This window comes from Ziziphus jujuba, chromosome 10, assembly GCF_031755915.1.
Source record: "Ziziphus jujuba cultivar Dongzao chromosome 10, ASM3175591v1".
Classification (NCBI taxonomy): Eukaryota; Viridiplantae; Streptophyta; class Magnoliopsida; order Rosales; family Rhamnaceae; genus Ziziphus; species Ziziphus jujuba.
The window spans coordinates 19,220,875-19,240,794 of NC_083388.1; the positions used below are offsets into that span (position 1 = coordinate 19,220,875).

Below are 19,920 nucleotides of genomic sequence, written 5' to 3' on the forward strand. Positions count from 1 at the left end.
TTTTAAGTAAATTACTCTCCTTTGAAATGAATATCAAATTAATATAGCTATATTGTCAAAGTGAATCTCTCATTATCCATCAAAAACCCGTAAATTATTATAGAAAACAATTTTTTCTTTAAATATCAATTTTTTTCAAAATATATATATATATATATATGTATACACTTGCACTTTTAGCCATATTTTTTGGCCAAATAACCGCGGTTACTTTTGTCTCTTCATTTCCAGATGATAGGTGGTTTATAATTACTTCCATTAAAAAACAAAACTTCATTCAACATATATTTATCAACTTTTCAACTTTTAACTAGTTTTGAGCCAAATTAATCAATTTCAAAATCCTAAATTTATCATAAAATATTCGAAAAGTTTTCTAATCATAATTCATACATATTTTATATGCATCAATGAACTCTTAGAAGAAAAAAAAAATTAAATATATATATATATATACATATTATTTAAAAATATAGAAAACACTGATTTTGCTTGAAGTTTTTTAAGATAGGAAAATTCCCAACTTTTAATACACAACACACATGATTAATTTAAGTATCAAAGCATACCAGTGAAAATCAAAATCAAGCATAGAAATCTGTAAAAATTAATAACAAGCATAAATTTAAAAAAGGGGAAAAAAAAAAACACAGTCAAATATCACTCAAGCTCTTTTTTTTTACAAAAGAACCTAAGCTAAGCAAACCAAAATGAATAAAAACAGCTATTAAAACCATCAAAATCGTGCAAATACAAAAAAAAACAAAAACAAAAAGAAAAAAGAAAGAAAGAATACACAGATAAATATCCTTATCTCAGCCCCAGTTTTGCCTCTTTTTTTGGTAATTCAATCTGCATTAACACACCAAAAAAAAAAAAAAAAAAAACAGGGGGCTTACAGTACAGAGGAGGGGACCCTCTCTCTGAGAAAAGGGAATTAAGAAAAAAAAATAATAAAAAAATAATAAAAATAAAAATAAAAACTGGAGAATTTGGGACAACGCAGGACCCTCCTCAATTGTTCCTCAATCTTCCATTAAACCTCGGATCTTGATTTTCCAAACTAGATTGTATGGGAGGAGGAATAATTTCTGACAACAAAGGACATTATCAAATAAAAAACAAAACGATGCAGTTTTGAAGCTAAAAGAATTTAAAAAAAAAAAAAAAAAAAAAAGGGTAAGAAAATGACAAAAAATATGGAAGACGGAAAAAATATATATATATATTCACCACTCCTCCTTTATATACATAGTAGATATATTAATAAAAAAAAAAAATTATTATCAACAATATTCTCCTCCCTTCAGTCAGTCTTTCACAAGGGATGGGGTGTCTAATTAAATCCCAAGTTCGTGGTAGCGAAATTAATATTAGAGAAATCAAAATTTTCATTTAAGAACACCGTGTTGGTCTTTAGTATTCAATGAATCAACCAAAAATTAAATTTTACGATTAAATTGAAAGCAATAAGAAACCTAACACAGAGAAAATTTAAATTGGTTAATTAAAAAAAGTATGAATTAAATAACAAAATTAGATATATAGTAAAAACTGATCTAGCTAAATTATTAATTAGCATAAAAATGTCTGTTAAAAGAAAAAAAAAAAGGTTATTCAAATATAAAAGTGTCTTTTCGCTAGATTGTGAATCCAGCTAAGGTAATTTTCAATTTTTTTGGGATTTTTTTTTATTTTTTGTCTGTACCAGGTACAGTTTTTTATCTGATTTGTTTGTACGTGTGTGTGTGTGTGTGTGTTACGTGGGACTGATATTACTATATGTACTAGATTACAAATAGAATTGGTTGGACACAAACACCATTCTTATAGAGACTCTTTCATTTTCTAACTTCATCTGTATCATGATGCTTTTCGTATGCTCACTAGTTTATCATAAACATGTTTTTTTCTTTCATATGTTAACCCTGTGCCATGACTATGAGAAGTTTGCATTGTTGCAATTCAAGCAAACCTTTTTGCTCCTGATATTTTTCTTCTATAGTGTCTGTTGCAGTGTTAATAGGTTTCTGATTCAATTTCATCTCTCTCTGAATGAAAAAATAAATAAATAAATAAATAAAAACCTTCGGTGCTCCTGAAGTACCAGAAATTTACTTGCATATACATGAGATATGGGTAACTTTATGAAAAGAAATATATTTGACATAAAAAATAAAAAATAAAAAATATAAACATTCATAATTGTACTAAAAGTTCAAATACAACTGCTATTAGGACATAGCAATATTGTGAACATCAAATATTTTTTAATCAATTTGTTGTTTTTGACTGACATAGCAATTTATTTGGTAACACCAAAGTCTTTTTGATTCTATACTAAATTTCTTTAATTCCTTTATCATCTATGTACATGTCATGTTGTTTTTAATTCCTATTTTCCAAGTCACAAAATTCTATCCTGATTAAGCATAGTAATGATGTTTTGCCAATATGTATACTTAGACCATGAAAACATCATTAAAAATGTGGTGGTGCTAGCAAATTAATATAGTAGTATTTTTTATTTTTTTTCAATTATAATTTTGGGGAGGAGACACTTTCACTCACCACTGGGCAGGTTTACGAATACAATTTATTTTTTATTTTATTTTATTTTATTTTTTGGTGAGAATATAGTAGTACACTATTTATAAACATATTAAGCAACTTATAGGAGTTAGAACCATTAATTTATAAACAACTAATAAGGTTGTAAATTTCACGTGCACTCCTAAAGTATAACCTAATTGGAAAAGTGTCCCAATGGTTTCAAAATATTATGGACTAAAGATGCGCATTGAATCTTGTACATAATGCACAAATGGGCATATTTAGGACATGACATAAGATGTTTTGGGAGTTCAGCTTGACAGATTTGAATGCCCAATCAGTTTCATGATGTTGGACTTGAATTTTTTTTTTTTTTTGTGTGTGTGTGTGTGTGTGTGTGTGTGTGTGTGGTGAATGATGGTATATCGCTCAAAACGAGACGCCACTTCCGAGATGCTTGGAGGCTCCTCAGAAGTATGCTTTCATGTCTGAAAATTTCCAAAAGCTGTAGAAAAAAAGAAGCAGAGAACAAAGTGACCAAAAAAAAAAAAAACTTTTTGATCCATTGATTGGAGCTTGACACATGTCGTTGCATAACTCGTATCCAAACATTAGGGATGGTTATTGCAGAACTTCGTTTGGACACTGTGATTTCCTCAAAATCCTATATATTTTAGTGGGTTTCTTTGTATTAGTTCTGCTTGTTTGTTTCCTTTGAAGTCCCTTTGATAGTTGTTCTAGTGGCCTTATTGACTGCAACATTCTGAAAATATTCCTTGGTCAGATCCAATAAATTTTGATCCACATTTTGATGATGAGCGAAGTTACTGATAGGCTTACTATAAGATTTTAAGGATTTTCTTTTTTCCTTTTTTTTTTCCCCCCAAATATAAAAGTGATAAGAAAGTCCCAAGGCCAACATTGTCCAATACTTCTATACTTTACAAAGTAATATAAATATAAATATATACAACTTCAATCGCACCAGGTTTCGGAATATCTTTAGTTTTATAAAATTAATATGCAGTGGAAATTAATATAGCTTGACTTTACATTATGGATTTAGATTTTCTATTCCATTTTCTATTTCATCCATCGTGGCAAATTATTCAAATTATTTCCTTTACTTTGTTTGGAAGCCCTGTACATTGGATTTTGGACAGGGTGCCAAGATAAATTTTTTAAAAAATATATAAATTTGTTAAATAAAATTATGTTAATTCATATTTACAATCTTATATACACATAAAATATAATATGTTTATTATTTATTATATAAGTTTAATTCAATAGAATATTAAATGAAGACTAAAAAAATTTCTTTTTGGTGTTTAATAGTGATAGGTTAATAAAAACACAAAAAAAAAAAATGTTAATTGATTTTTTTTTTAAAAACAAATTTGAGTGGTCCAATTTTCTCGTCTTTTTTATTTTTAGTTTTTCAAAACTTACATTTAGATAGGTTTTCTTCCAAAATTTTTATTTTAGTCAATGTATTATTTCCTAATTGATATTTAAATTCACCTAGATAATCTCAAGAAAATAATAAATATTTTCCTTTTTTTGTTTCCAAATATTTATTTTAGTGAAAGTATTATTTCCTATTTAACCAAGAAAAATGTATTATTTCCTATTTAACATTAATGGCATATTTGGATAAAGATAAAATTAGTGGGTATCTAATTCTTTTGGAAAGTGATAATTTTTTTTTATTTGGATATTTACTGTGAAGTAGAAAAGTATGGGTCCAGAAAAATAGATTTCCACCACCAATGTAAAAAAATATGTGGGAAAATTGTTCTCATCTATATAGATGTCATATTGAAAATTCCAGAAAAAATAATTTTAATTTTTTTAAAATATATGTTTACCCTTAATTTATTATATAATATTAAATTTAATTACTTATCAATCCTAACTTTTCCATTACTCACCAAACAGTTCAAGAGAAAAAATAATTTTCAGGAAACTAAATCTCGGACATCAATTTCCCTCTCAACTTTGATACTTCCCAAACACCCCATAAAGATTATAAATTCTCCTAGATTATCTCATGAAACTAGTAAGCATCTTCCATTCAGTATATAACTATATGGTGATAAACATTTTCCTTTTTTTTTTTTTTTTTCTCGAAGATTCAATTAGGATTTTAATTTTTTCCAAATATTTATTTTAAAAGTATTATTTCTGAATTGATATTAAAGAATATAATTCTCATAGAAAATATCAAGAAACTAATAAACATTTTCCTTTTAGTATATAATAATATGGTAATAAAAATTTTCATTTTTTTCCAAATATTTATTTTAGTCAAAGTTTTTATGTCCTATTTTGACCAAAAAAGTATTATTTCCTAATTGCTATTAAAGAATATAAATTCTCCTAGATAATCTTGAGAAACTAATAAATATTTTCCATTTAGTATATAATTATATCTTAATAAACATTTTCCAAGTAGAATATAATTATATGTTACTCTTGCGTTTTTTTTTTTTTTAACCCGACTATATGGCATTCTTTTTTAAAAAAAAAAAGAAAGTATATAATTATGGTATAAATGTAGATTACTATAAAAAATTTCATTACAAACAATATTGTGATATTATCTAAATCAAAGGAATAATTAACTTATATATTCTTTTTAATTTTTTTAATAAATTAGGAAGGGAGATTTCATCACCATGCCTTAAACCCTGAATCTAGATTATAACTACTCCAATTAGGCTGTCTTAAAAAGATCTTTGAAAAATATTATCCAAACAACATTAAGAATAAATCTGGATTGCCATGGCCCCTTCAGTCAGACATGTGTGTCTTTTTGGGGAAAAATAAAATAAAATATATATATATATATATATATATATTAGACAACATATATATAGATTTTCAAAATTAAAGGACTAAAAGTTCAAATAATGCTACTATTATATTGACACAACAACATTCTGAACATCAAATTTTTTAAATCATTTTGTTATATCTAACTGACATAACAATTTATTTGGTAATAACAATGTTTAGTTGATTATATGCTAAATTTCTTTAATTCCTCTATTATCTATGTACATGTTGTTTTTCATTCCTATTTCTTAAGCCACAAAATTCCATCTTGTTTAAGCATAGCAATGACATTTTGCTAATGTGTATATTGAAAATTTAAAAATATCATTAAAAATGTGATAGATCTAGCAAATTACTATAGTAGTAGGGTTAGAACCATTAGTTTATAAATAAGGTTGATTTCATGTACGCCCCAAAGTATAACCTAATTACGGAAGTGTCTCAGTGGTTTCAAAATACTCACTTACTCATCTAGGCTAAAGGAAATGGTACCATTTTTATTGACTGAAAATGCACTATGAAATTTTTTTGGACATGATACAGATTTTTTGGAAGTTCAACTTCACAGATCTGAATGCCCAATCAGTTTCGGAATGGTGGACTTGAATGTTTGTTTCAGATGTTCTATATACAGTACTTATTGCTGGGTTTCATTTGCGTTTCTTTTCTGGGTTTCTTTTAGTTCCTGGACATATATCCATGGCCATGCAACAATTTTTGTTAGACTTAATGTTAACATAATGTTAATTTAAACCTTTTTATATTTCAATAGAACAAGTTTTAAATACACAACCTTAAAAACAAAACAAAAAAAGACCAAAAAGCAAAAAAAAGAAAAAGAAAAGAAAAGTCGACCTTGTATTTCTATCCCTTGGTATTTAGAGTATCAAATGAGATTGCCACTTACATTTGGTGATTTGGATATTTCTTATGAAAATTCTACGTGTTTGATTAATCGCCAACAATTTCACAAGCAAAATGATGTTTATTATAGCTGAGGCTACCAATTTTTTTTTGGTGTCACTCTCATCTCAATACTTTTGGAGTAAAACTTATTGGTGTTCAGATTGGATTTTCCTTACAAGACAAAATATGGGTCCCAATAATCAGCACATATAAAATTTGAAGTAAATGTATTTGAATTGGGGATCACGTTGAAGGGCACTAATAATTTATCCACTCTACTCGTTCTATCTTTCTACCATCTTTGAATTTTTTAGCAATTGTTTATAGTACTTTACTAGATTTTGACGTTACCATTAAAAAATTATGATCCCCATGCTTGATTGCTGGACTTCTGTGTTATCCAAAAGGAAAATTTTGAAAGCAAAGAAAAACAATTGTGGGAATCAAGTAGGTAGCATTTAAATTAAACAAAAGCTATGGACCATACCTAATCCTCATATGCAGGTATTTTTATGATATCCCAATGCTTGTTGTAATTAACCTATTGGGTCATCCTTTCTCCTCCATAATTATTGTAGAAAACTGGAATTTCCTTTCTCCTCCATAACACTTCGATGGATGGTTTTAGGCTTTTTATTATTTATTTATTTTTAATATCTTTTTGGGAGCCCCAAAAGTGACGTATCATTGTGTGCACTAGTAAACAACAAAATAAACGATACCCACGAGTCTACAACCCAAATAGATATAACAACAAAATAAACGATACCCACGAGTCTACAACCCAAATAGATATACTCTTTGAACTACTCTTTGGTTATAGTTGTGGAGTAGATTAAAGATTAACTGGGTTCACCAACTTTTGAACAACTAATCCATAAATGCTATAGAGCTAATTCTAGCAGAAAATTAAGGAAATTTGAAAGAAGAAGTGTCACGGAGTATTTTGATCATAATTAAAATTGGACATATGATATATCAAAGAAAAGCGATTTAACATTATTTTCACCATAATCCAATTAGTAATTCTCATAAATCACAAATTCCCCCCATCAAATGTAAAAAAAAAAAAAAGAAGCAAAAAAAGAAAAAAACAACAAACATTGATCCCCCCATTAACACATACACAAATTCCTCTCTATTTCTTAGGAGCAAACCTTGACTTAATCTTCTCAATCTCTTTGGTACCAACTTGGAATGCTTTGGTCAAAACATTGTCTGGGACTTCTGGTTTTGCAGCAAACAACGTAGCACCAATGGATTGTGTTCCAGGCAACTGGCTGTTAAACGCAGCAATCACAGCAGCTGTGTCTTTCCCATTGTTCTTCTGGAAATGAACAAGTCCTTTTGGGAAGACAAAGATCTCACCCTTTTTAATAGACTTGGAAATGAGCACATTTGAAGTGGTAATGAATCCAACATCAAGTTCACCTTCAAGGACAAACACAATCTCAGTGGCTCTTGGGTGTGTGTGGGGTGGGTTAAGACCACCTGGTGCGTAGTCAATTCTTGAAAGTGAGACACCGAGCGTGTTGAGTCCTGGGATTTTCTCAACATTTGCTCCGGTGACCAATGAACCAAAGGTGTTGTTTGTTGGGCCTGGTTTGGCTAGCCCGGCGAAGAAGAAGTCCTCTGATGTTATATTTGCTATGTCCTTGCAGGTGAACCCATTGAGTTTCACAGCTATTTAGATCATCACAAAAATTGAAATGATTTTGTCAGTTTAATTTTGTTTTTTCCTACCAAATTTTGTATTTCCAATCACTAGCACACACACCAAAAGTTTTTCACAGTCGATGAATGGAACCCATTTTTGGGCAAGACCAAGCCATGATTATCATTATATCTAACAAGAAATAAGAGGGTACAGAGTACAGACACAGAAACAAAGAAAAGGGTAATCATTGCTGTCAAGCATAGTGATGGTAGTTACAAATAAGAAGATAAAAGGGCAAGCAAAAATGATTAGAGTTAGTTCAAATCTTGAAATTGGTAAACAAAAGCTAAAAAAGGAGGTCAACAGCCTAATAATTGACAAAGAAAAATGAACAGTTAAAACGGGGATTGTTCTTTTTTCTGATCCAACTTCTTTCCTTACCTTCAATATCATGATTTTAATTGTTTTTTCACCATGTTTTAGCACTATAATGTATCAAAAATAATTAGATCCAAAAAGAATTATGAAAGAAAAATGGTTTAGAGGGTAGTACCGGACTTGAGTTCGGCGACACAAACATCTTGGAGCAAGTCAGGATCAGCAACTGAGGTGGCAAACACAGCAGCAAAAGTCATGACAAATAGAGCCAAAATAGCAGCCATGGTTAGCTTTGTTTGAATTATAGAGAAGAAAAAGCTGTCAAACGAAAGAAAGGAGGGGAAAAAAAAAAAAAAAAAAAGAAGGACTTGAAAGAAGAGGAAAGTATATTGGAAAACAGGCAATGAATGGTGAAGGAATTGGTGGGCTTTAGTATTTATAATAAGACAGACAGAGACAAGAGAGAGAGAGAGAGAGAGAGAGAGAGAGAGAGAAGAGAGTGAAATAATAGGAGACTTTAGAAGGGTAAAAGATGTTGTGTATGTAAAGCATGGGACACGCTCTGCTTCTTCTCTTTTTCTCTCTCTCTCTCTCTTACTCGTGCTTATACCCAATGCAAAGTCATTAACAACAGCCCCTATTTTGGTCCCGTTGACCCCATTATTTGTATTTTTGTATTGTTTTTATTAAACTTTGTTCCATAAAAAAAATATATATATATTTGTTTCCCAATCATTATTTCATTTTGATGATTCTAATAAAACTGCAATCTTATACTCCATACATTTCTATTGATTTGCTTCACCGCATCTACAACTACTTGATCTCGATCTGACCTTCATCATGAAAATTTGTCATTTTCTTTAATTTACACGTTCAGATTCCTTACCATTTTTTTGTTATTATTAACATAGTTAAACTGTCTTATTACCGTAGTGATAAATTTTTCATTGTTGGGGAAAAAAACAAAAAAAAAAAAAAAAGAGATTATTTAAAGGGTTCTCACTTTTCCACATAGTCTTGGATGGAAAGGCTGTTATCATTGTTTGGTAGAGTTGTGGGGTGTATATCTGTAGAATGTTTGCAAAGTCAAGACAAACGCAAACTATATATATTAACGCCAACCCAAAACCTACTATGGTGGGGTCTCATTTCTTCTACATTAATCTCTAACATAATATTATTTTCAGATTTTTATGTTCTTTTTTTTGTTTGAAATGCAATTTCTAAAAATACGATTATAAGTATGCTTAATTAAGCATCATGGTTGTATCTGTAAAGCAACTACTTGGTTGTAGGTTTTTTTTAGGTAATGATATATGTTCTCTCTGATTTATTAAATGCTTTGCCAGAAAGACTTGGTCAAAATCATTAGGCGCCATGGAAGTTCTTAACGAATCATAAACTCTTAAAATTAATATTATTTTTTTTTAGAGTAAATAGAATTCAATCTTTTACACATGGCAGAAATTGATAGGCTGGGTTAATACTTGGGCACTAATAATATTAAAAGCATTAGTCTGCCTTGATTATACGTTAGCAATTGGAATTCGGCGTCGTTTTTGACATTCTTTCTAATGGTGTTCAGGTGAGAAGAAATATCAAGTTGGTTGTGGATGGTCCTGGGTCACACCAGTTCATGTCATACCAATATTAACACAAAAAAGTTTATGTCACACCAACATTCAGGGTTACGTGTCTTTGCTTGGATGGTAAAAGTTATTTCTTTTTGAGTCTCATCAACTTCAAGAGTGAATAAAAAAAAAAAAAATGTTTAATTTATGTATCAATTAAGTTATAGCATCTTTCTACTATCATATGGATGTTAATAAAAAAGATTAAACATACAAGATTTGGAATGCAATTGTACCATAAATAAATCCTCTCTCTATATATGTATATAGAATAAGATGGTCAATAAAGGAAGAAACATTTGAGATTTTCATTTTTTATTTGTTATTTGAATAAAAATGAATCTACCTAGAACTAGGATGTGAAACTTTTCAAGTTTTCTCATTTTTTTTTTATAGAATTTTCAAGTTTTCTCATTGCACATTGTATAATGTCCTGGCAACATTTTCTGTGTATTATACCACATCCAAGCTATTGATTCAGTAATTATGGAAACTGGAAATCTTGTGATTGAATTAATTTCCATGACAATGGCATGCATGTCATACAGCCTACTTTCCATGACTACTATTTATGAATATATATATATATATATATAATTTTTTTTTTTTTGGAACGATATTAAAGAGACGCATTTGGCATCAAATATTATATATATATATATATGTATAGTATTAGATTCTATAATGCAGTATTTATCGATTCGTAAAAGTCAAAGCGTAGGGCAAGCTGTGTCCTATATGCCATTAACCTTGCTGAACTTTGGTTCCTCACAAAAACAAACTAAACAAAAATAATAACAACAACAACAACAACAATAATAATAATAATAATACCGATGATCAACCACAAGTTTTATGGGGTAATTAAAATTTTCACATTTTTGATCAATGATCTTTAATTGGACAATAATTAACTTCTTAAATCAGCCACCAAACAGCTGGTGAAAGGTAAAGAAATTTGAATGAGTAAAGGCTGGATTTTAAGTTTAATTACTACTCTTTAAATGCTCTCTGAAAATCGAATCTTGATAATAATAAAGCTTTTTACCTTTTTGTTATGGAACAAGCACAGTTGAATCACTAATTATCAAGAAAAAGAAATATAAAGTCCGCCATGCTCAAGAATACAACTTCGTTTGGTTGGATAAGAGAAATGCGATTTTATTTTATTGCATATTGCTTGCTTCAACTTGCATTCTTGATTTTATTTTTGAAGAAATACACGTAACCATGTATTTGGTGTGAAATAAACTTACATTCAGGCACCATTGACTAGAAGGAGCTCAGAAGGAGAGTACTACTCGATTAACAAACAATACATGCGTATACTTATATATATATATATATAATTTTTTTTTCCTTCTATTTTTATTCGTTTGCAACTTTCATGAAGCAGTCACAATGATATATTATGGGTTTCTCCCAATGAATCATACTCCAAGAGGGAAAAAAAAAAAAAAAAAAAAAAAAAAAAAAAAAAAAAAAAAAAAAAAAAAAAAAAAAAAAACAGATACTCTTTTCTTTCTTTATTTTTTTATTAGCGTGTTCAGTAGCCTATAATCAATCATTCTTAATTTATTCGGTAATATGAGTCCCAACAATTTGAAATTATTGGGTATTAAACCAAACAAATATTTGCCTATGTAAAAAAATAATAACAAAAATAAATAAATAAAAATTGGTCTGTAAAAAAGAACCAACTTCTAAGTAGTAACCTTGTTGACATTTAGGAGGCCTCTCATTTGGGCTTAAGTGAATACATAATGGGACAACAGGAGAAGCTGAGGCCCAATTCAGCACTGGCATCTAATTTAAGCTTTCAGGCCTTTTGAGCCCACCATTCAACATGTCAAGAAGCAATGGCATCAGCATGTCAATAATTAAGTGTTGACATTTAGGAGGCCTCTCATTTGGGCTTAAGTGAATACATAATGGGACAACAGGAGAAGCTGAGGCCCAATTCAGCACTGGCATCTAATTTAAGCTTTCAGGCCTTTTGAGCCCACCATTCAACATGTCAAGAAGCAATGGCATCAGCATGTCAATAATTAAGTGTTCATTGAAAAACCAATAGCTGATGTTTCTGAATATTTGCCATTCAACTGTTATCAGTCACCAATAGTCTTTACAGGAACATGAACCTTCCTTGAAGTGATGGAACCGAACTCGGTCTCTTACAATAATTTCGCGGCTGAATGCTTTTGAAACAAATTTAGTGAACGAATGGCAATCCCTACAAACTCTCAGGTTTTTCACTATTCTTAAACATGTTCCTTCTGTAGTTCTTGCAATCCCAAAAGCAATAGCCAGCTTCTCACTGTGACATGAACTAGTTCCCAAACAACCTTCTTCGTTGTTAAATCCAGGCACTGTAATGAGTGGTGATTCTTCTTCCACATAACCAAGTAGAGTAGCCCCATGAATTATTTCTCTCAGTTTATGATGAACTTCATCTGTATCAGGATGTGACTTGTCATTCACAACAAATTTATGAACTTGATCACCAACTTCAATCCAGCTCCAACCAGGGGTCGTCTTTATTCCCCGACTTTTGATCATTTTTCTCATCCTTGCAACACCATCTGCATTGTTTACTCCAATATAGATGGTAGCAAGCAATATGCAGTCCCCTGCATTTGATGCACCAAGCTGGACCAGATTCCTCATAGCAATTTCTCCTATATGCACGTTTTTATGAATCTTGCAAGAGCCTAGTAGTGTTCGCCAAAGGACGGGATCTTCATGTGTAGGAGAAGTCCTTATAACTTCAAGTGCATTTTCAAGCTTCCCGGCCCGCCCGAACAGATCAACCAGGCAACCATAATGCTTAATTCCGGGCTTGATGTTGAACTTGGAGCTCATATTGTAGAAATACTTGACACCCTCCTCAACTAAGCCTTGGTGACTGCATCCACATAACAGACCAATAAATGTAATAGAGTTTGGCTGGACCCCAGCATTTATCATCTGTCTAAAGAAATAGATTGCTTCATCTCCACGGCCATGTACTCCATACCCAACAATCATGGAGTTCCACGTCAAAACATCCCGCTTCTGCATTCTATCAAAGACAATAAGAGCTGCATCCAAGTTGCCACATTTCGCATACATATCTATAAGAGCGTTTCCAACAAAAACACTCTCCACAAACCCCTTTTCTCGAGCTATTTTATGCATTTGAACTCCTATATTCAGCGCACCCAAATGGGCACAAGAGGAAAGCAAGCTAACGAGCGTGAACCCATCAAGACCCACATTCTCATTTTTCATCATATTATATATCTTCAAAGCCTCATGGTGGAAACCCGCTTGAGAGTAGCACGAAATCATTGAATTCCAAGAAACCAAGTCCCTTTCAAGCATTCCATCAAAGACCTTCCGTGCATCCCAAATCAATCCGTTTCCGGCGTACGACCTGATCAGATTGGTACAAACTACAACATCCCTCTTGTACCCACATCGGATTACGAAACCATGAACCTCTTTGCATTTGCTCTGAGCCTTAACTCTCTCGCAAGCCTTAAGCACGAATGAGAAAGTGAAGGTATCAGGACGGGAGTCGGAAGCAGCCGAAACCATAGCATTGTAGTAAAATATGGCCGAAAGTGGAGAAGGGCTGTCAGAAAAGCCTCTGATGATGGAATTCCAGTCCTGGGTTAGTGGGTTCTGGAGACGATGGAAGAGAAGCTGAGCATAGGACAAACATCCAGAAACAGAGATGGCACAGAAGTGGAGGAGCTTGGAGGAAATGGCAGGGTGGTGTTGGAGGCCGGTGGTGATGACATGGGCATGGATTTTGTGAAGCCTTTGAAGGCTGTTACATCCTTGCAAAATTCTCAGGATGACTTTGGCTGCTGCTGATGTTTGGCCGACAATACATAGCAGAGGCTCTGGTGATTGCATGGAACAGTGTCAATCAAAATGAAACTCTGTTTCTATTCCTACTTTTCTATTCCTATTTACCATGTAGGAGAAAAACAGAGCCCCCATCACATCAGGATGGATTTTATTTTATTATATACTATGTTCACATATTTGGTTACCTTCCAAATATTATCTCTAGCCTTAAAACCATAAATTTTACTAAAATAAATTAGATTTACAAAATCTATTAAGATATATATATATATATATATATAAAGAAGGAGAAATTTGCAAACCACATCCAAAATTGATATTTTTTGAACGATATCTTCGACTTTGATATGTACAATATACAGCTAATTCGACACTTTTATCCAAATAGCATCTATTTTGAATGCTTCCATATACAAACCGTCCATACCGTAAAAACACTATAAAGAAGCTCAAAATTTACATTTTCATTTTTCATATGTGCTCTTCCATTGGAGTTCATCGCCATTTTCATAAATTCAATTAGAATTGTGATTGTCATATAAATATTCAATCTATTTCGTCCTGATTTTAGACATCAAATGAGCATATAGAAGGAACTTTATATGTTGTACATGTTTTTGAGGGGTGCAATATACTATATATTTTAGACATCAAATGAGCATATAGAAGGAACTTTATGTTGTACATGTTTTTGAGGGGTGCAATATACTATATAAGGCATCGGCTGAAGAAAAATTTGCTTTACACAAAAAAAACTAAACCACAAAGTTCAAATGTTCAAAGCCGAAGTCTCTACATATTATATAAAACAACTTCAATGCCTCTTCTGCCTCAGAAGCTTGCAATTTTAAACGTTAAACAAAATAGGTGGAAGCATTATAAGCTGTTGAATTCCGCTTGCTATCTCAGAAAATTTTCCTGCTGGACTATTTAATTTGAATTTCATTGACATGACCTCTTACTAGATAGGAATATGGCTTTGCTCCAGCCTATTTGAGGTCATAAAAAGCAATCCAACTATTTCTTCTTTTTACCACCACCAGCTTTTGACTTTTTGTTAGCAGCTTCTTTAACGGCGCTCCCTGGTGTTTCCTGCCACCAAAAATGAGCAAACATTGTTACTTTCAACCAGCATGCTACTGCTCTAGTGACAAAACCTAAGACATGATAAATATCTTTAACATCAATTCAAGATATCTGCAAGACCAGAATAATACAGAGCAAGAATATTGAACATCACCTACACTACGAACTACACATATAACCCGTAAGATCTGCACACAAGATTGTTCTTGAAAGTCCTATATTTTAATTACAAGTTAAGATTTCATATTTTTCCAGATTTCTGAATGTATACGGTAACACTAATATACATATATGTATATATAAAACAAATAAAGGAACAAAGTTCAAAATTTTTGTTTTGAAATTTGTGAAATGTGACCACCCAGGTGTTAAATATATAAGTGGAATGGAGATTATGGACAGATTGGCTCTGGAAGTCACCAGGGCTTTCGGCTTCAAGTGCCGAAGCAGACACCTCTGGATAGTGACATAGAGTGCTTGGAGCCCAGATCCAGTATTGGCAGGCTTAGATTACCAATGATTCTGGACCTGGATGAAGTAGAAGCTTGCAGAGAGAACAACATCTTATCCTTGGTTGCTGGTTTGGGAGATCTAAGCACACATTTGCTTTCCTGTCATCCAATATACTGAGAATTGAGAAATCACAGTAACCTGTCTCATCTAGACTTCCCAATGATCCATGGGCAAAAGGATTTTTCAATGAATTTTCTTAATATAAAAGCTTAAAAGGCAAGACAGACTTTTTTGTACATTTTTCTACAATTAGTGCGCACTGCCAAACATATTGCTAGCAGCACATGCAAGAGAACTAGTTCATTTAAGTTCTATTAGAATACCAAATACATATTTTATAGAAGATAATGCAAAACCAAAGGTGGTACAAGCCACCTTGTGTTAACAAAATCTTCCATATAAAACTAATATCATTGGCTTAGCCTAAATAGCCAAATTCTTTCAACTAATGCAGAGTACGGTGACATGAAAGTTACTTGCAATTTCTTGATAATTATAAGGATGACAAAGAAAATTCTTCAAAACCGAGTATAAGTTAATAAGAGTCGAATTTACTGTGTATACAAGTAAAAGAATAGAACTAAATACAGACCAAGATATGAAAGATAAACATACACACTAAATAAGAAAGCAAATTTGCAGCTTCTGATTCAGCTCATAGTTTTTCTGGCTATGAATTATCCATGCCTAGTATTTGGGCAGGAAATCAAACACGGCAGAAGAAGTACAATCCCCACTAATCATGGAAAGACATATACATGGAGAAAAAATGATGACAGCAGCTCAAAATGCTCTAAGGAAAATTTACCTTCCTCTTAATCGGTACAGTTGGGTTTGCAACTGGTTTGAAAAATGCTTCTAATCTGCAAAAGAAGAAAGAAGGAAACCATGAAGCACCGTATCATATTGAGTAGGGAACCCATGCAATCATATCCATCATAGCAGCATCACTTACCTGCCCTGTGATGACTTGTTCTTGGCTGCTTTAATTTTCTCTATTGCCTAAAATAATTAGAGAAATCAGGATAGGTAAAAGCATGTTATTATCTTAAAAAAAAGCAATATACCCTCACAAATAATACACTGAACAACTGCACACCTTTGTCACTCTGTCACTGTTAAATCCATTTTCATTTACCAAAAAGGTAATCAGCCCCTGCATTAATAACATGACGCTAAAACGCATATAACTTTTCAAACAGTAAAAAAATTTCAACTAGGAAATCAATTACTTCTTCATCTGGGGCAGCCCACTTAATCTCATCTTGCTCAGCATCAGTATAGACTTCTGGCTCTTTGAAAAGCTGCCTAGCCTCTTGATATGGCCAATCATCTGGTATTTGGTATCTGAATATAGAAGAAAAATAACTTAATAATTACTTAAATAAAAACAAGTCTCTCAATCATTGTAAACCGATGCAGACCTCTCTCTATTTATGTTCTCCAGTATATTCTCTATGGAGCCATGTTGACGGATGAGCTTTAAAGCAGTCTGTCCTCCAATCCCTGTAGCATAGATTCAGAGTCAAAATTTGAAGCCAGTTAGCTTCATAGTTAGTGGAAAAGATCAAGTCGGAGAAGGTTTGAAATTCCAGATACCTCGAATGCTATCACAATAATCACATCCAGAAAGAATGCACAAGTCGATGAATTGATCCATAGTAAGATTTAGCTCCTCCAAAATCTAAAATAAAGAATCACCAGAAAATTATACCGATAAATTAAGCAACCATGACTACCTCATATCTCTGTTAAAACTTAAATGTAGTAAGTAGTAACCACCTTTGAAATTTCAAATTCCATGACAGGGACTTTTCTTGAGCTGGGATCCATTAAATGGCGAAGAAATCTAGGAGCTCCAAACGTTAAAGAATCCATGTCTTCAGAAGCCACAGCATAAACCTGAAATGCATAAAAGAAAAAGAGGATTTATGAAAAAAAAAAAAAAAAAACTATTGAATTCGGCAACAGGTTCACCCTCCAGAATGAAGCTTTTCAAGCCATTAAGGGAATTGGGGTCAGCAATGCAAGTGAAATAAGCACTCTGGAAATAAACTAATGGGATTATTTTTTTACTCCTTAAAAAATGATGAACAGATAAGAAAAAATAGACTCCTTACAAAATACTGCTGACAAAATACGAAGCTATTTCAGAGTACACAGTAAACCAAAATGTAATCCTTTGAGGGGGTTTGTCGTTCTTTGCTTGAGGTGTAATAGAGAAATGAAAATTAAGTACTTGCCTTTCCAGATTTGCAAAGTGCAGCACATTGTGCTTCTGCTTCTGAAGGAGCCTGTGAAAACCAATCCATAGAGTACAGTATGAATCATATTCACATACACAATTAAAATAAACATCAGCAGCAAATTACTTCAAATGAGTAATATCACCTCTATTACTGGAACACCCATGAGTTTTAAAAGTCTTTTGCAATCATCATTGTGCTGCTTTGTCACCTGCCAAAACAAAAAATGGCATGAAAGGCAAGCAAAATCAACGGTTCCTTTATTTGAATCATTTTAAAACACAATACATTGCAAGATATGCATAAAGAGGTGCTGGAGGAAATATATAATCATAGGTTACAGTTAATCAGAAAGCAATTAAAAGAAAGAACCCACCTTCACCGTCCTTTTACTGAATTTCTCAATATCTTCCTTATTGCCAGTCTGTCATGACAAAAATAAACAGTTGCATGTTACATAATATGACAGGGAAAATAGGGAGGAAAAAAAAAAAAAAAAAAGCAACTAAAATAACAGAAAACCTTCATGGCCTCTTCCAAATCTCCAGTAGCATCTGCTCTCTTTTCATAACTGCATCACAAGTCAATATGTTGATAGGACTTAGAAAAAAGCTATTAAAAGTTTAACTATGTTTTAAAAATTAACCAGAAATGCAAGCTCATTGTCATAGCAAAAAAAAAAAAAAAGAAATACCGTTTTGCCAGTTCTTGCTTTTTCATTTCTGGAGGCTGCCCGTCAAAAACATAGCTGAGTATAAAAATTAACTGATTCAGAAGATCACATATTTTATTGATAAATCACCAGCCTACAATGCAGATAAGTGCAAATTGAAAAGAAATAGCTAAAGAAATAAATTACACTGGCTTTATTCCGGCTTCCAGAAGCCTAATTGTCCTTGTAAACATGCCTTGCAAGTGACTACAATGAACCCAATAAAAGAAATAACTCATCAGAAACATAAAATAAAAATTTGCCTAAAAGCACTAATATGATGAAAATGAAGCAAAATGCAACTCGAACTAGCTTATGTTACTAAAAATTAGAACTGGTCAGAGATGGTACCTAGTAACTTCACCAGCCTCATTGGTCAACATCTCAGTTCCGACTCTTCCTACAACAATCTACAGGAATTGATGTAAACCCATTTCAAAACTAAAACTAAATATGTAAGAAAAATTAAATAAAATAATAATAAATACAAATAACGGGGGATGGACTTACAAGGAACTGGTAGATGCTCATACTAGCATCAATGGCTATCTTGCGGCCGAAGTAGCTTTCGAATTTCTGTTCCTTCATGGCCTTTGGAGCGTTGTCCGCCAAAAGCTTTGTTAAACCCTAAAAAGTCTCATCCAGAACCCACGAACAAATAATCTCAAAAAAAGAATCAAAACCCATGAAACAAACGAGAAAAGGGTGTCGGAAATGAACTACCTTTATACCCATTATTTGTCAAAACGGAGAGATAGAGAAACAAACGAGAGAGTGAAGTGAACAACAACTGAGAGAGGCAAAGGAAAAGCTCTTTTGGAGGTTAGGGATGAAACTGCTTCCCGCCTATTCCCAAATTTCCCTCTCTTAATACACGTCGGCTCTTTTATGGGCCTATAGCTAGAAGTTCATGGGCTTCAAATTTGGGCCTGGTTTACTTAGTCAGCATCAATGCAGAGTTTTTTATTTTTCGAAGTTATTTGTTGGTGTTGCCTGTTGGTGATAACATATCAGATGTTCCATAAGATAATGAGAGAAAACAAGAGAGATTTTGAGAGTTGTACCCATTTAATTTGATTGTTCTACAATTAATGCCTTTCTCCATTATATGTTTTCGAATGATCTTTTCCTTTGTCATATTGCCAGTCGATTTATTCAAATTGGTTTTTGAAAGATGCCATGCAACCAGATTTTCCAGATCCATGAATTCATTCATGTTGGAATAACACTCTTTTGGTCTTCTGTATTTGACACTTTTTTTCAAGAATCATCTGATAACTCTGTAGATGAAAGTCAGCTAAATCTTTTTAAGACTAATCATTTCTTTTAGTGGCCTTAAAATGGTGTGCAAAATCAAGGACTATAGATTTTACTATAGATTTTTGAATTGTTTCTCAGGTTTAATGCTAGAGTTACTAAATTTGTTTATCAAATTTTAGATACTACATTATGTGACATTATCTCATTGGATTCACTTTTTATTGATTTAAATTATGACAATTTACCAACCATTATCAAATTACAATGTCATTTCCA

General features: G+C 32.1%; 3 protein-coding genes across 5 annotated transcripts; all 3 read right to left on the reverse strand.

The window, feature by feature from the left end:
• Positions 1–7,276: 7,276 nt before the first annotated feature.
• On the reverse strand, positions 7,277–8,745 carry LOC107411673 (germin-like protein subfamily 2 member 1). The gene is made up of 2 exons (XM_025070340.3): positions 8,511–8,745; positions 7,277–7,983 (listed from the first exon to the last, which is right to left on the reverse strand). The coding sequence occupies exons 1-2, from the start codon at positions 8,617–8,619 to the stop codon at positions 7,439–7,441; spliced, it is 654 nt and encodes a 217-aa protein (XP_024926108.2). The 5' UTR covers positions 8,620–8,745; the 3' UTR covers positions 7,277–7,438.
• Positions 8,746–11,526: 2,781 nt separating this feature from the next.
• LOC107411677 (pentatricopeptide repeat-containing protein At3g56550) lies at positions 11,527–14,015 on the reverse strand. The gene has a single exon (XM_016019307.4). The coding sequence runs from the start codon at positions 13,870–13,872 to the stop codon at positions 12,082–12,084; it is 1,791 nt and encodes a 596-aa protein (XP_015874793.2). The 5' UTR covers positions 13,873–14,015; the 3' UTR covers positions 11,527–12,081.
• A 453-nt stretch (positions 14,016–14,468) lies between these two features.
• Positions 14,469–19,265, reverse strand: LOC107411672 (flap endonuclease 1). 3 transcript variants are annotated; one of them, XM_016019298.4, is made up of 18 exons: positions 19,108–19,265; positions 18,895–19,011; positions 18,736–18,794; positions 18,532–18,591; positions 18,367–18,420; positions 18,195–18,243; positions 18,049–18,096; positions 17,818–17,883; positions 17,670–17,720; positions 17,209–17,328; positions 17,026–17,110; positions 16,851–16,932; positions 16,659–16,773; positions 16,526–16,582; positions 16,382–16,428; positions 16,235–16,289; positions 15,334–15,524; positions 14,469–14,919 (listed from the first exon to the last, which is right to left on the reverse strand). In XM_016019298.4, exons 1-17 carry the CDS (start codon positions 19,117–19,119, stop codon positions 15,348–15,350), a joined length of 1,254 nt encoding a protein of 417 aa, XP_015874784.1. In that variant the 5' UTR covers positions 19,120–19,265; the 3' UTR covers positions 14,469–14,919; positions 15,334–15,347. The 3 variants fall into 3 exon arrangements, with proteins under 3 accessions (XP_015874784.1, XP_024925914.1, XP_015874785.2); XM_025070146.3 differs by having other exon boundaries at positions 18,895–19,020; positions 19,108–19,235; XM_016019299.4 differs by lacking the exon at positions 15,334–15,524 and having other exon boundaries at positions 19,108–19,264.
• Positions 19,266–19,920: the final 655 nt, after the last annotated feature.